Source organism: Triplophysa rosa, linkage group LG1 (genome assembly GCF_024868665.1).
Source record: "Triplophysa rosa linkage group LG1, Trosa_1v2, whole genome shotgun sequence".
NCBI classification, from domain to species: Eukaryota; Metazoa; Chordata; class Actinopteri; order Cypriniformes; family Nemacheilidae; genus Triplophysa; species Triplophysa rosa.
Window position 1 is genome coordinate 12,636,101 of NC_079890.1, and position 17,331 is coordinate 12,653,431.

Sequence of the window (17,331 nt, forward strand, 5' to 3'; positions counted from 1 at the left end):
ATCACGTTTTTTTTCTAAGCACATTTTAATTACAAATCACATGAACACAGCAATTCCAAAGACATGAAGACTCAAGAGGGACCAGCACCACTTCTACTTGTAACGCTCAGGACTCACAGAGTCCAATCCGGTTGGTTTATTTTATAGGAAAGAAGCAATAATAATAGTGATTCTTGAGGCTGTCAGTCTCTTAATGCTCTGCCTTACATCTCCTTTTGCATTTGCTATCTGGGATGTCTATTATTTTAAGTTTAGTAATATGTTATAATATTATTATTGGATACATTATTATAAATAATAGTTTATATATATATACACGTTTATATATATATACACACGTTTTAGTAAAAAACACGTTTACAATATTTGTATTTTTAAAAATATTTTCACTGTAATGTATTACTAACGGGCAAGGCCACGGCTTGGGTACTCATCTTGATACGGTTATGACGCCATAAAGCGCGTTCCATCTGCCTCTATATAAGCTGCTGCCTCGCATCAGTCTTCGTGGGTTTGAGTTCGGCGAGTACGAGAGTGGTTTGACTCCTGCGAGATCAAGACTTTTCGAGTGCGTGTGCTTTTCTTTGCGATTCGTTCGTGTTTTCTGTTGGTGTGTCGTTCTAGCGCGAAGGAAGTGAGACCGGAGAGTACCGAAAGGTCACTTATTCGTTGACTCCTACTGGATCCTAGAACAGCTCCACAGTTCACCTGCGACTCGTTTGGGTTCACACCGCGTGCTTTTACCTGCGGTTCGTGCTTGTTTTCTGTTGGTGTGTCGTCTTCGCGTGAAGGAAGTTGAGACCGAATAGTTACCGTAAGGTGACTTATTCGTTGACTCCTCCCGGATCAGAGAACCGCTCCACAGTTCACCTGCATCGACGCGTTTGGATGCACATCGCCGTTGACCAAATCAAGATGACTGCGACTGCCGTTCTTCCGTCTGGCGCCTCTTTCGATGACTTTGACGACATCCAGCCCATTACTTCGTGGGCGGATATCGTTGAAGAAACCGAATTTGATGCGTCGGAGGTGGTCATTCCGTCATGGGCTGATCTGGATGCCGAGGTTCCTGAGCCCTCAGCCAGAGTCCAGAGGAGAGTGGAGAATCGTGAGTTATATATGTTTTGTACTTTTATTTGTGACCAACACTATTAATGCTCTTTAATGCGTGACTCTGCCTGTGTAAAGAAAGTAACTTCAATGAGTTTGTTATTAACAGTTTGCTACATAAAATCATTCTGTTTACATTTTGATATTGACTGAGTTATGTTAAATCTCTAATCGAAATCTATCGAATAGTCTCTTATTTACACACGTGACCTATTTGCGTTCGTAATTTTTATGGCTTTGACTACTTTGATGCTCCTGAATCCTATAATAGCTTTGAGATTTTAGCCTGGATTTCACAAACAGTGTCACTCACATTGTTTCATGTCTGATTGTGAGTGAAATGTCTGACCTATCACTATCCATTCCTGTCTTGTTATTGTCGTTGTTTCAGTCAAATAGGGCTAAGGCTATTCTCTATAGGCCTATAGGCACTAACTCTGAACTACGACGTTCATTTTAAAAAGAAAATATTAAAATAAATCATTATTTTCAAATAAAAATATAACGACTTTGTAGAAGTAAAAGTACACCATAAATCCCCCAAAATTCAAAATATGATTTATTGTCGTTGACCTTCTGTTATTTGTTTTCAACAACAGCGAGTTCAGTTAGGAGAGTCTTCAGTCAGAAGAGCGACTCTCGTGTGTGGAGAAAACAAGCACCTTCTCCATCTTAGTGAGTTGAGCAATTCTCTTGATTCTATTGATTTATACACCGCTTGAATATCTGTAGAAACAATACTTAAAATTGCTGTCATCATTCTACCATAAGCTCCAGTGTGAGGTCATCTCAAGCGTCTGAGGCAAGGAAGAAGTTCAGGAGGAACAACTTTGGTAAGTTATTACATTCGTTTCCACTGCCATCAATGCTCTTTTATTTTTCAGATTTAGAAAAAATTAGAAAATGTTTTTATAGATTTATCAATCATTGGATGAACAGTTTCATTTATCTACTCTGATTTGTTCTCAACAGGTTTTCCACAAGAGGAGAGAATGGGTGGAGCAAAATTATCCTCCAAGGCTCCCACAACAGCTACACCATCTCCTCAACATTGGTTAGTTGAACAAATTCTCTCAGTTTAAAATTGTTTGAATGTTTTCCGAAACTGAACTTAATATACATTTCATTGTATTATTAGGCGTAGATCTCCTCCCTCAGGCTTCATTAACAGGCCGGAGCGACCTGTCCAAGATGCTTCACCACCTCAGTGAGTTGAAAAAACTGTCTGAGTTTATAAATGTTCGAATGTTTGCCAAAACTGAACTTAATATACATTTCATCGTATTATTAGGCGTAGATCTCTTCCCTCGGGCTTCATTAACAGGCCGGAGCGACCTGTCCGAGATGCTTCTCCACCTCAGTGAGTTGAAAAAACTGTCTGAGTTTATAAATGTTTGAATGTTTTCCGAAACTGAACTTCATATACATTTCATTGTATTATTAGGCATAGATCTCCTCCCTCGGGCTTCATTAAAAGGCCGGAGCGACCTGTCCGAGATACTTCTCCATCTCAGTGAGTTGAAATATGTTTTCATTTGATAAACGTTCTAATGTTTGCTAAAGCTGTACTTAATATACATTTCATTGTATTTTAGGTTTAGATCTCCTCCTTCTGGCTTCTTTAATAGACAGGAGAGCCATGTCAGAGAAGCTTCTCCATCTCAGTGAGTCAAAAACAATTTCACTTGATAAACGTTCAAATGTTTGCCGAAACGGTACTTAATGTACTTTTCTTTGTATTTTTAGGCATAAATCTCCTCGCTCTGGGCTCTTGAAAAAGTTGAGGCCCTCTCAAGCACTATATTCACCACCTCAGTGAGTTGAAAAAAAAACGGTCTCAGTTTTTAAATGTTTGAATGTTTGCAGAAACAGTACCTATTATATGTTTCATTGTGTTTTTAGGCGTCAAGGTCCTGCCACAAGCTCCTCAGAAAATGGAGTGAGCCCTCTCCAGAACACAACTCCGGCAAAAAGTACAGTATCAATGGTCTTTATTTTTCGAAAACCCTAATTGGGGATGAACATGTGTGTCATTTATCTACTCTGATTTGTTCTTAACAGCTGTTGCACAAAAGCGGGAGATGGGTGGGCAAGAAATAGCCGTCAAGCCCCCCATCACACCTACACCAGCTCCTGAACCTGAGTGAGTAGTACAAACTGTCTCAACGTATAAACGTTTGAATGTTTGCAGAAACAGTACCTATTATATGTTTCATTGTGTTTTTAGGCGTCAAGGTCCTGCCACAAGCTCCTCAGAAAATGGAGTGAGCCCTCTCCAGAACACAACTCCGGCAAAAAGTACAGTATCAATGGTCTTTATTTTTCGAAAACCCTAATTGGGGATGAACATGTGTGTCATTTATCTACTCTGATTTGTTCTTAACAGCTGTTGCACAAAAGCGGGAGATGGGTGGGCAAGAAATAGCCGTCAAGCCCCCCATCACACCTACACCAGCTCCTGAACCTGAGTGAGTAGTACAAACTGTCTCAACGTATAAACGTTTGAATGTTTGCAGAAACAGTACCTATTATATGTTTCATTGTGTTTTTAGGCGTCAAGGTCCTGCCACAAGCTCCTCAGAAAATGGAGTGAGCCCTCTCCAGAACACAACTCCGGCAAAAAGTACAGTATCAATGATCTTTATTTTTCGAAACCCTAATTGGGGATGAACATGTGTGTCATTTATCTACTCTGATTTGTTCTTAACAGCTGTTGCACAAAAGCAAGAAATGGGTGGGCCAGAAATAGCCATCAAGCCCCCCATCACACCTACACCAGCTCCTGAACCTGAGTGAGTAGAACAAACTGTCTCAACGTATAAACGTTTGAATGTTTGCTGAAATGGTACTTGAAGTACATTTCTTTGTATTTATAGGCATACAACTCTTCCCTCACGCCTGTTTAAAAAGTCTTTTACAGAGGCTTCACCACTTCGGTGAGTCGAACAAATTCTCTCAGTTTGTAAAAGTTTGAATGTTTGTTGAAACGGTACTTGATATACATTTCTTTGTGTCTCTAGTCCTAAACCTTATCCTCCAGGCTTCTTTAAAAGGCTAGAGCCCACAGACACTGCACCACCTCAGTGAGTTGAAAAAACGGTCTCAGTTTATAAATGTTTGAATGTTTACTGAAACAGTACTTAAAGGACGTTTTCTTGTATTATTAGGAATACATCTCTGCCCTCGGACTTCATTCAAAAGTTGAGGGCAGCTCTCACAAAGGTTCCACTGCTTCAGTGAGTCAAACAAATTCTCTCAGTTTATAAATGTTCAAATGTTTGTTGAAACGGGACTTAAAGTGGTTTTCTTGTATTTGTAGACATCAGGATCCTTCCTCAAGCTCCTCCAGAGTAAACGGAGTGAGCCCACAAGAAGGACGTAAGAACACTACGGCAAAGACTACATATCAGTGTTCTTTATTTTTCAAAACCCTAATTGGGGATGAACATGTGTGTCATTTATCTACTCTGATTTGTTCTTAACAGCTGTTGCACAAAAGCGGGAGATGGGTGGGCCAGAAATAGCCGTCAAGCCCCCCATCACACCTACACCAGCTCCTGAACCTGAGTGAGTAGAACAAACTGTCTCAACGTATAAACGTTTGAATGTTTGCTGAAACGGTACTTAAAGTACATTTCTTTGTGTTTCTAGTCCTAAACCTTATCCTCCGGGCTTCTTTAAAAGGCTAGAGCCCACAGACGCTTCACCACCTCAGTGAGTTGAAAAAATGGTCTCAGTTTATAAATGTTTGAAAGTTTGCTGAAACATTACCTAATATATGTTTAATTGTGTTTTTAGGCATCAATATCCTGCCACAAGGTCCTCAAGAAATAGAGTTAACCCACAAGATGGCGAGAACACAACTCTGGCAAAAAGTACAGTATCAGTGTTCTTTATTTTTCAAAACTCTTGATTTCAGTCATTGGATGTGTTATTCATCTACTCTGATTTGTTCTCAACAGCTTTTCCACAGAGGCAGGGGGTGAGGAGTTCTTTTAGGACAGAGTGCAGTCTTGAAGATCTGTGTAAGATGTTGGATGGACTGCACCTGTCCGAAAAGCCAACATTAAGTTTAACACCAGACAGTCCGAAGCCTCTTCTTCGTCCGGCCAATTTTGTTTTTAAAACACGACCAACATTTGGTAAGTTGTTATATTTTGTTCTGTCTGACCAACAGTTTCAACACTCTTTTATTTCTTAATACTGTTTTGAAAATCTTCGTTTTTTATATTAAACTGTCAATGAACAAGTGTGTCATTTATCTACTTGGATTTGTTCTTAACAGGCTTTTCACAACATCAGACGGCTGGACGAGAGACATGGAAAAAGCCTCCTGCCCCGCCTACATCAGCTGCTGCGTCTGAGTAAGTTCTCTCAGTTGCAGCTTTAAATATTGTGATATTAACACTGCCCATGTAAAAATAAATACAGACAGCATTTACTTATTATTTGATGGTTTTGCCGAAACTGTATTTCTATTTTTATTTCTAGGCATTTACCAGCTCCCCATTCTAACCCTAAGCCCTCTGTCCTGGACGACAAGAAGCTCCAACTGATCCGCAAACGTCCGAGACTTTCATCTGACAGGTACAGTGCAATGAGACCCATAAACTTTAATAATCACAATTTAAGAAGTGTTGTTTATTATAATTGTACTAAATGTTTATTTGTTGTTTTTGCAGCTAAAGAGCCGGGATGCGCCTCAGATGCAGCCAGTAAACACAAACTGGCTGAAACAAAGAAGCAGCAGAAAATACATTAAAAAAAATGATGAATACATTAAATGCTCTTTAAAATCAGTCATAGTGTACTTCATAGGGGACAGAGAAGGTTTCAGGTGATCAAACGTTATTTCTGCGTAACTTCATCATAACAATTTTAAACTTGAATTTACCACAGAGCAGGAACAGACTGGACAGGAACATACCCGTGTGATATTTCTAAACTCAAAACACTTCTAAATGATCAGTGAAAGTAATACTTGACAGAACAATATCCACAATAAGATCATTAAAAGCAAAAACATCTTAAGCAGATTTAGATACTTAACACAGACTCAACAGAGTAATTTAATAAAAGGCACAGGCACAAAAAAATATTATGTGTTGTTAAAATCTTTATTAATGCGATAAAAGATTTGCATTATACTCGCTTGAGCAGCCATGCTGGAAATTTTCATACCCCTTCATTTGAAGTGAGGTCCTGAAAAAATCTGTTTGCCCCTCCAACCAAAAGAGAATCCTAAACGGAGGGGGGAAAGAAAGTGTAGGGGTAATGGGTAGAAACATGTGTCATATTGTGTCATTTTTGCATAACATGACACAATATGTGTGTCAATATGAACGGCCTGAACATGTGTCATATTGTGTCATTTTTGCATAACGTGAGCGGCCACAACGCTAATTAGTTTGTCTTGTTTTCTTGTCTCATTCTTGGGACATCTGAGTCTGACAGAGCTAGGTCCGGTTGGACTGAATGCTCAACCTCATGATGACCACAGATGATGCCTTCGTAAACAGAAGGTATTGGGAGTCAGCAGTGAGTCAGGTGGTGAAGGGATGCCAAAGTGCTGTGTGCTGTGCTGACAAAAGAGAAAAAGGTATGAGGCTGCTTATATACTGTACATTGTGTTAAATGATTGACAGGATGATCAATCACATACTCGTTGTTAACAATGTCACTGTTTTCACAGATTTCACATTTCTGTAGCAGTTAGTTTTCAAGAACTTGCACTTTTTCCAAAGCATACTGCTGCTCACGCTGGTGATCTTTCATCATCATTGCGATCATGTGATTTGGAGGAGGCGTGTCTTTAGAGAGTGCTCTGATGGTAAGGTGGGCTCTTATAGCACTGCTATGTTGTTAGCCTCTCTGAAATCACCTATTCATATTCATTTAATGTGTTGACACAAATAATACTCTTTAATTTCTTGAAATAGAAAGATCCCTGTTGTTGTGTTTTGGGCAAAAGGGCATCTGTCATTGCAGTCAGTCTCACACAACCATTTACATGCATTTGATTCAGAAACCATGAACAAGACGTGCAGGATTCTGACTGACTGTGATGACGGATACTTTGCCGGACATTCTGAGGACACATCATTCACAGTAAGTAAATTGGACTAATGTTACAGTATTTCAAATTTTATGAATCGATAATAAATCTGTATAGAGGCTGCCACTAATTATTTTAAAAAATGAGTGTAAAAGCACTTTTGCTTCATTTTTTGATGGCTTGGATGATCAGTGGTTCTCAACATTTTCATGGCCACGCCCCCCTGTAAACCCATTTAAAAACTGCCCCCCCCCATACTTTACATTGAGGATAGATAAGATAATGTGTCAAATATGTTAGATATATAAACTATATATATAAAGAAGCAAAAAATACCTGTATGTGACAGATTGATCTCAAGAGATCAGATTATAAATGTAACAGCCCTGCTGATAAAAATAAAAGAAACTATCACAGAAATGAATGGTTTCCATTAAAATACCACTGTGAACCATTAGCTTTTTGCATTAAAACCATTTAAAAAATGTAGTGTTTTGGGCATTATTCCAAAAGGATTAATCTGCCAGATCACGAGAACGGTGCGCGTTTCATTGATTTGAACACGAGCGAGAGTTTATTTGCAGTTTTTAATACAGACGCGGTGTGGTGTCATTTGCCTGTCGAAAATAGCGCTTTACATCTTTAATAACTGTCAACAGCTTTAAACAGCCGTCGAAGTTCAGAAATATATGAAAAGGCACTTTATTTACACGCCACTCCCTTAGTTCACGCGCACTCACAACTCATCGGGAGAGAGAGAGACTTGCGCTTATTCTGAAATTACAGTGTGAAAGACAAACATACTTATATGATCTACCTGTTTCTTAATATGATATTCAGAGGGAACATTGGCCTCCATGAATTTGCAATTGCGTTCCTCCGTGCATTCGCGATCGAGTTCCAAGGCTGGGGTTTCGGGGAACCGTCGCGCCCCACCTGCAGTATCTCTGCACCCCCCTGGTTGAGAACCACTGCTTTACATGTTTTAACCATTTGTGAGCTCTGTGAATCTCTTTTACCATGTGTTGTATATGTTATCATTCATGTCTATGCAACCAATGATTAAAATACTATTAAAGCATAAAATTCCTCATGGAATCCTCATTCACTTGTTTTTTACCTTAAAAATGTTCAGATTATCTGAAACAGTTCAGGCCAATTATGAAGTTGAACTGAACTGCTATTCGTCAGTTGATTCTTTCTCTGTTCCTGTGGCTCAGTGGTTGGAGCATTGGGTTAGTAGCATAATAGATTGTGGGTTTGATTCCTGGGGAACACGTAATGACTGCAGACAGGAACTGATATTTGAATAATCATACAAAATGTATGATATGTTATGTTAGATCTTCAGGTTGACTGTTGTTTTGAAAATAGATGACACTGACTTATGATTCATTCTGCTTACAAACGTTCCCACTGTAGTCCTATGGCAACACTATATCATGTTTAGACTGCGTAACAAAGCTCAAATGGTCCTGTTACAATAAAAGTAACAGGACCCATTTAACATATTGTTTATTATTAAAATTAACACAACAAAATTCAACAAATTGTTTATTTAATACAATTATTATACAATGAAATATTCATATACATTAATATTAACACAAATTAAATAAAATAAAAACATAAAAGCCAGACCGATAAACAAACACAGACCGGAAGTTAACTGCAGTCCGTGCATCCGGTGAAACGGTCTAGAGTATGATCTTTGCTGAAGTGTTTTTTGAAGTGTTTGTGTTCTTTGTTCATTGAAGTGTTTGCTGGTTTCCTTTCCCTAGCCGGGTTTCCATTACAGATCTGCACAAAAACTAAGCAATATTTTCTAAATGTTGATTAAAAAAAATGATTCTTGTGAAAAGTCATCAGGGATGCAAACTTCTCACCTTTTGGCGAAATTTGGCGTTTTGGATCCAAAATGGATAATCATTGTGATTTGTCTAGATTCAATGAGTTTTTGAAAATGGGGGTGAGAGGGGTCTGTGAGTCTTTAGACGGGGTTGTGGTGAATGAAATCATTTGCAGATGTGGTAACGATGTCAAATCACTAGCCAGAATAAAAAAAGAACAAATAGCAGCAAACACATGATTAAAGGTAAAAAGTACCCCATGTGTAAAATTATGTACATTGCTGTATCTTTAATGTTTTGGGACTAAATCTCTCCTGAAGATCCTTGTCTTGTTCAGATATATGGCATCTTGGATTCTAGCAAATATCAACGAATAAAAAAATAAAACCTGACTGTGCCTGCTAGGAGTCACATAATGGGATAAGTTTGGATATTCCAAACTGACAATGATCTAAATACAAACATCAAAATCAAAACAATAATGGGTCACTGAGCAAAAAAACAAAGCTTCTGCCATGGCCATCCCACTTTCCAGACCTGAACCCTATAGAAAATGAGTGGAGAGAACTGAAGAGGAGAAGCACCAACATGGAGCTGGAAATCTGAAGGATCTGGAGCTCTATAAAAAAGCTGTTATCTTGGCATAAAAAAATAAGTTGTAAAAGGGTATGAATAATTATGTATTAGAGAAAATAACAACTGTTTAGCAAAACCTATATCTCTGCATCAGAACATCGTAGAGACACAGGAGTTTGTTCGTTTCACTCATGGCTTGGGGTATCATACTAGCAACATGCTAATTATGCTAGCAAACATGCTAATCTTTTTAGCATCATACTAGTTAACATGCTAATCTCGTTAGCATCATGCTAGGAACATGCTAATCTCGTTAGCGTCATGCTAGGAACATGCTAATCGCGTTAGCATCATGCTAGCAAACATGCTATTCGCTTAAGAATCATGCTAGCAACATGCAAATCACGTTAGCATCATGTTAGCAACGTCCGGACTTTGAGAAGGGCTGGTGTAAAGAATTCAGAATGCATGACATAGCAGGATACCTCCACTTTAAGACAGGGGTTCCCAAACTTTTCAGCCCACAACCCCCAAAATAACTGTGCCAGTGACTCAAGACCCTCACTATCCTCGGAGGTGGTTAAAGTATACAAACTTTGCTCGTAATTGCTCACATGCACTTATTAGGTCTATTCAAACACACTTATAATGACAACACAAAAGAACACATTCGAACATAATATTATTTTATAGTAATTTGCTCATTACTTTACTTTTTGCTATACATAAACTATGAACTATTACTACATGTCACATTTCATCAAACTGATTTGAGTGCTGATATATGTCCTTTTTATGCAAACGGCAGTTTTCTTTTTGTACCTGAGGTCGATGGCCTTTCTGACTGCGGCGCTTCTCCGCCCTCATCAGCTGGCCTCCCTGCGTTGTCTTTGGTCGATATTAACCAATGTTTCATTTCTATAAATAAAAATATCCTAAACTTAAAGCCTGAAAAATAATCTGCTTGCACATATGAGGACTGTTTAACATGGTGCTGTAAATTGACTTGCTGATGTTGTTAATGTGACGTAATCACCTCAGGGGTCATGATCGAGGGGAAGTAAATGCGAAAGGCTGGTGGCTTTTTATTTGCATGGTTTTATTTTTGACTTAACTAATTGTAACGAGGAAGGCGGGACGAGAGCCGTGAGGCAACGAGGCGGGGCCGGTGGCGTGATTGATAGTGGGAATCAGCTGTGCGCACACCGTCCCGCATGTCTCACGGAGGAGATCAGGAGCATAAGAGGACGAGCGACAGGACTAGTCGGACGAGAGAGGACTGGGCCCGGACATGTGTTAAGTTTTATTTATGTTTGTGTGGCCGGCAGTCTACCGTTTGGTGGCTGCCGGCCTTTTATTGTTTGTTTATTTTATTAAAGTTTTTGAAAGTTCGCCGGTTCCCGCCTCCTTCCTACCCTACTCTGAACAATATTACACTAATATTTTCATATTTTGTTACACTTATTGATAAAATACGCTGTTTCTTATTATAAAAAAAATGATTTCTAGGAATCATCTTGCGACCCCGCCCTCGCGGCCTTGCGACCCCCACTTTGGGAACTTCTGCCTTAAATGCAGGGTGTCTGATTTCTCATAGCCGTTGTTGATGTTCAAATCACCAAAACAGACACACATAAGGGATTGACTAATAAAAATAAGTGATGTCATGTAAAACCTGGTTGGTAGAAGATGATGTCAGGTAAAACATGATTGGTTTGAACTGTGATAACGACTTAAGAACAATGTATAAAGTATGGAGTCAGATGTGTATTCGGGGGACATCATTGGACATCATCAGATGAACTCTGTGTGTCTCACTTTGCTTGCTCGAGCAAATAAAAGTTTAAACTCTTGGCATCTGGAACCCTTGTCTCTGAGATTTCGTTCTGTGATGGAAGGCCGATTCGCAAAAGTCTCTTACTATCCTGGTAGCAATCAATATTTTAAGTGGTCTAAATATATTCTGTGTAAGGCATAGAATAATATAATGTTTAAATTCAATGCTTACTGTAGTGCATTATATCCTATTTTCCTCATAAATGTTAATTTTCAAATATTTCTTACAGAGAGTGTCCAGAGAACATCAAAGACAAACACTGTAGCGGACATTGCCTTTTGTTAAAAAATAAGCCCCAGACAGGGTGGGTGGAGGTTGCAGGAAAAAAGCTGTGTGAATAAGTTTTTGAAATATTCCGTTTCAATCAGGTTGATGTTAAAATTAAAGTGTTATTTTAAAGATGTTGTATTCCAATAAAAAACAAAACATTATTTAAATATTTTATATACATTTGTCAAATTACATTTAAAAAAAATTATAATCCAGTTCATCTCTGTCATTTTTTCTGATAAAATCACCAAACATTTGTGGATTCCAGTTTCACATTAGGTTAAACTATTTTCATTGCTAATGTTTAAAAATTAATAATTTGGTGTTATCTTATATTAGATCTTGACCTCTGTCCGATCTTATTGTTTTCTCAACATGCTTTCTCGGTGTGTTATTTTTTCTCTATGTTGATTTTTATTTTGCAACTGCATCTGTTAAGTTTGATGTCATTGTTGGAGGTTGGTCCAAAATGGGATTCTGATGTCGACCAGATTTTCAACCAAAATGCAAGGCCTGACCAACGTTGGAGATTGACTTCAGTCTGACGTTGGGCTCTGACGTCGTCAACCAGATTTAAATTTTCAACCAAAATGCAACATTAGACCAACGTTGGAGATTGACGTCAGTCTGACGTCAACCAGAATTTCATTTTTAACCAAAATGCAACGTTAGACCAACGTTGGAGATTGAGGTCAGTCTGACGTTGGGTTCTGACGTCAACCAGATTTTCATTTTCAACCAAAATGCAACGTTAGACCAACGTTGGAGATTGACGTCAGTCTGACGTCAACCAGAATTTAATTTTCAACCAAAATGCAACGTTGGACATTGACGTGAGTCTGACGTTGGGTTTTGACGTCAACCAGATTTTCATTTTCAACCAAAATGCAACGTCTATCAGACGTAGGAGTCCAACGTCAATCTGACGTTATATTGAGGTCCGGTTTGTTGCAGGTGCTTATGGGCATGTAGTGCACTCTTGGAGAAGACTATAACTGAAGACTGGCAAGGATCCAACTTAAGTAGCTGACTAATTCCATGTGGAGAGATGAGACCAGACTGTGCGTGTGCGTGTCCTTATATCTGTGTGTGCTTGCGTGCGTGCATTTCCTTATATCTGGTGCCATACAATCTTTTTGATGGAATGCTGTATTGATTGTTTGAATTGTTGAGAAATTCTACTAGTCAGCATAATGATGGTATCTGCTACAATGACCAATTAAAACAACAACCACTGCTAATAATAAATAGTATTGGTCTTGACTTTGGTGTGCAATTATTAAATAATGAAACAGTGAAAGAACATGAAAATCACCACAGTGGTACTTGGGGAGACGTAGAACAAGAATCTGGTAAAGTTTGCAGAAATCAATTTGATTTTATATTTTATGAAATTGTAAAATATGTCTGTAAGTTAGTATTGGTCTTGACTTTGGTGTGCAATTATTTAATATTGAAACAGTGAAAGAACATTAAAATCACCACAGTGGTACTTGGGGAGACTTCCCAGATAGCACAATCCATCTGGTTTACGTCTATTTGACGTTTGCATTTACATCTGCAAGACATCTTAAATACATAGTTTGCTCATCTGCAATACGTCTCGGAGACGTCTGAACGTCTGTAATACGTCTGCTAAAGATCTGGAGATCTGCTGCTTAAAAACATCTGCTAAACATCTTAGAAATAGCTGTTGTACATCCATTCTAAATCATAAACATCTTACAGACATCTTCTAGATGTCTATATGACGTCTGACAGCAGACACCTCCGAGACGTATTGCAGATGAGCAAACGATGTATTGTAGATGTCTTGCAGATGTAAATGCAGACATCAAATAGATGTAAACCAGATGTATGTGTGCTATCAGGGGTAGAACAAGAATCTGGTGGAGTTAGCAGAAAACAATTTGATTTTTATATATTTTTTTCAAAATCAAATCCATTTAATACAATAAATGGATGAGGCAAATTAAATGAAATGTGAAGATGAACCAAACGTGTCCGTTACAGCATTACGTTTACGTCCGATCACGGTTTATCAAAGATTTTTCCATGTTCACAGCGCTGAGCATCACAACCAATCACAGACAGCGCATGAACGTAATGACCAATCAGAAGTTTAGACGAGTCACTGGCGTTGAAGAGTTTTGCTGCGGCTCGCTCGCAGGGAGCAGCAGATACGACCAGTCAAACCCATTTACTGTATTATAACAGGAGTTTTATGCAGTCCGTTTCATCATTCATAACGCGAGATTATAATTTAAATTAATGACTGTTTTTCGCTCGCTTTCTGTTTATTCCCAGATTAAATAAACGTTTCTTTTTCATGCTACTAGAGACAATGTGAAGATTTACTAATGCAAAAACTGCAATATAATCACTCATAAACAGTTTGTTTGTCTGCCTAACCTATAAGAATATGACATGCAAAACGATTTTAATGTATAATCATAATTACAATACCAAAAGCATCAATACATTTTTTTAAATCTTTTAGTGCCTGTTTTTTATATTTATGACGTGATCATATGCTCCTTTGCATATCTATGCTCCTCTGACTCAAAAACATCAGCAGCATCACTCTTAAAGGGACAGTTCACTCAAAAATGAGAATTCTGTCATCATTTAGGCACCCTCAGAATGTTCCAAACCTGTATAAATGTCTTTGTTCTGCTAAACACAAAGGAATGTATTTGGAAGAATGTCAGTAACCAAACAGATCTCATCCCCCATTTACTGCCTAGTAAATAGGGAAAATAAATATGGAAATCAATGGCAATGAGATCTGCCTGTTTTTGTCTTTTTTATCATTTATGTTTAATGTATAACTTGCACTTTAAATTACAATTTAATTAGATTAATCTTACATTATGTAATATTGGTGTAAGCATGGCACATTTAAGCAGCATTAAACAGTAATAAACCATGCTGCTGTGGATTTTGTTGATGTTGATATCATTTTACTGTCTACAGTTTGTCATTATTCTTATTGGTTGAAATAACTGATTACATATAAGTATGTAAAGACAATGCATAGAAAAGACAATGCACATTTAATGCTTTACCTTAACTTTGGCTACCTAAAACTAAGAAAAGTACCAGAGATGTATTTTATTAAAATACATTCTCCTACATTAATGTTCTTTTCAGCTGTGCTAAGACTACATATCTTAAACCAGAGCACTCTGGTTAACATTTCAGTAATGCTTTACACACACAGCTTGTCATACATGCTCAGGACAATTTCTACAATCCTGCTGTATGTGTACAGTATGTACATAGAGCACTGTTTGTTTGGGGCCAATTTTCTTTTTATTTTATTTAGATTAATTTATCTATCAGATGTACCATTTTTATTTGTGCTGGTGAATTATAACAATAGAAAATTTAAACTGCCAGAAAACCTTGAGAGAATTGGGTGGGACTGAGGGGCCGCTGCTGAAACTTTGAGTGGCTCCTCTCCTAACAGATTTGATCTCACTCCAAACTTTTGATAAAACTTGAGAGCCCTGTGTATACAGTAAGTGATGAAATTTTAAACAACATGTCCTGAAAAAAAATAACAATTTGTAATGGCCTAGACATCTGTAAACCAGTGCTCGAATTGAATCAAGTCTTATGAGGGGTCCCCACCATTAGACTTTTTTTGGTGGAGGTGGGGGTTAGTCTCGCAATATAAAATTATACACAATATATTTGATCATAATATGCAAAACTATATACTATTTATTAAAAAACAGGCTTACATAAAAGAACAGGCTTCTTTTACTGTATTTTGGATCAAATCAATGCAGGCTTGGTGAACAGAAATGACTTTTGAACAGTAGTGTACATCCAACAGAATAATTCTAGCAACCAATGTAGTATTTACTATTTTCCCTAAATACAACTGGATGATTGACACTTTGTGAAAATAATGTTTGTTCCAAAAGACTTGTTTAAATGCAAGAAACTAGTTTATTAGATATTAAAAAATATAAATTGTGACAAGACCGGCTGTCAGTCTGTTGTGGGGATTTTTCAATGATTTCAGTGCACTAGCCCATAAACAAACTTAATATAAATTATTCTAAATAATTAATTCACGAAATTTACCATATCCATTGCATGAATTTAATCACATTTGTCATTATCATTTTTACTCAAATAAAAATATCTGAGGGACTCCCAAGTCTATTTTTTACTTCTTGGGGGTCCCTAATGCCTTAAATAGAGAGCTGTTTATGTGAGGAGCAAGAATTGATTTGGCTTCATAGAGGAGGCTGAGGATCAGAAATTATTTTTCAATAAATACAATCTAAGTCTTTTGATGCATTTTATTATGTACCCGAAATTAAAGTGATGATGGAAAATCAAATCTGTAAGGTCATCCCATTTGGGGTCACAAAGCCTGACCTGCTGATGCTGTAACCTGAAGCCACAACTACGCTATAATTTATTCACATTTATTACAATATAAACGTTGACGTATCAAGTATTACCTAGTGGATAAGAGTACTTTTAACTGTTAAAATTGTAGGGTGTGCATTTATGCATGCAATATTTGCCGATGTTTTAGTATCAAACCTAATTAAAAGCATGTACAGTATTCAATCTAACCACATAAAGCCTTAACTTAGTTTATTAAGAACAGCTCAAATTATTTTATTTAAATTTTACTTTATTAGTTATTATAAAATTTGTGAATGATGAATCGCAATGATTGAGACTTGAAATGTATCATAATAACACGTAAAAATATTAATATTCCACACCCACTTGGCTCTCATCAAAAGCACACACATGCACAGCCAACCTCTGAAGCTTATTAACATTTACTTGAAATTAACTAACTCCGAAACATAACCTGCTCCAGAGCAGGTTATCTTCAGAGCGTGTGTTGCCACACTACTCCAAGTTACCCGTTTCTGGAACCGAAAGTTGAGTTTATCCCGGTCACATAACCTGCTTTTTCGACAATGAAGTGGCTTGGATTTTTAAACCCGAAACCTTTATAATGATTAACAGCTAAGAATTATTATAGGAAGTGTATTAACATTTTTTTGCAGTGTTCACCTAATGCACTCATACAACTACAACATATGTACATTTATATATCCAGTATATCTTATTTGTCATTTTTTAGGATTCTTCAAAATATCTTCTTTTATGTTCTGCAGAAGGTTTGAAATGAGGGTAAGCAAATGACAACAGAATTTTCTTTTTTTGGTGACCTATCCCTTTAAGCACATGCCATTTAAACAGTTTGACTGCCACTCAAACACAGACCACCCCCATTCACATCTATATTAAACAATACCAGAATGCATAAAAACCCAAAATGCCTGAATTAGCCATGTCAGTGTTCATTAAAGTAGGGACACATTGCTGATGCACCACAAACTGCAATACAAGTTTGAATATTAAGGGTTTATCAAAACCTCCAAGTACAGAAGTACAGTGTGGTTTTCTATCATGTAATGCCATCTGCAGTAATTGGTATTTTAAAATATATTTGGTATACATGATTTCTAATACCTTCAAAATTATCCCCACTTTGTATTAAATCAAATGACCAGTCTATGCTGTTCTATGTTTTTTTTTTCATTTGAATATACTTTTATGTTACAACATTTAGAAATCATTTTAAT

The 17,331-nt window shown here is 37.4% G+C and overlaps 1 protein-coding gene across 1 annotated transcript; it reads left to right on the forward strand.

The window, feature by feature from the left end:
• Positions 1-392: 392 nt before the first annotated feature.
• On the forward strand, positions 393-13,188 carry LOC130547420 (uncharacterized). Its single transcript, XM_057323410.1, has 29 exons — positions 393-1,108; positions 1,710-1,785; positions 1,882-1,943; positions 2,083-2,164; positions 2,249-2,317; positions 2,402-2,470; positions 2,555-2,623; positions 2,706-2,774; positions 2,857-2,925; positions 3,013-3,083; positions 3,172-3,253; positions 3,338-3,408; positions 3,497-3,578; positions 3,663-3,733; positions 3,821-3,902; positions 3,987-4,046; positions 4,131-4,193; positions 4,278-4,346; positions 4,430-4,488; positions 4,596-4,677; positions 4,762-4,824; positions 4,909-4,985; positions 5,073-5,252; positions 5,396-5,474; positions 5,602-5,697; positions 5,793-6,709; positions 6,803-6,940; positions 7,136-7,218; positions 12,653-13,188. The coding sequence occupies exons 1-26, from the start codon at positions 889-891 to the stop codon at positions 5,794-5,796; spliced, it is 2,076 nt and encodes a 691-aa protein (XP_057179393.1). The 5' UTR covers positions 393-888; the 3' UTR covers positions 5,797-6,709; positions 6,803-6,940; positions 7,136-7,218; positions 12,653-13,188.
• Positions 13,189-17,331: the final 4,143 nt, after the last annotated feature.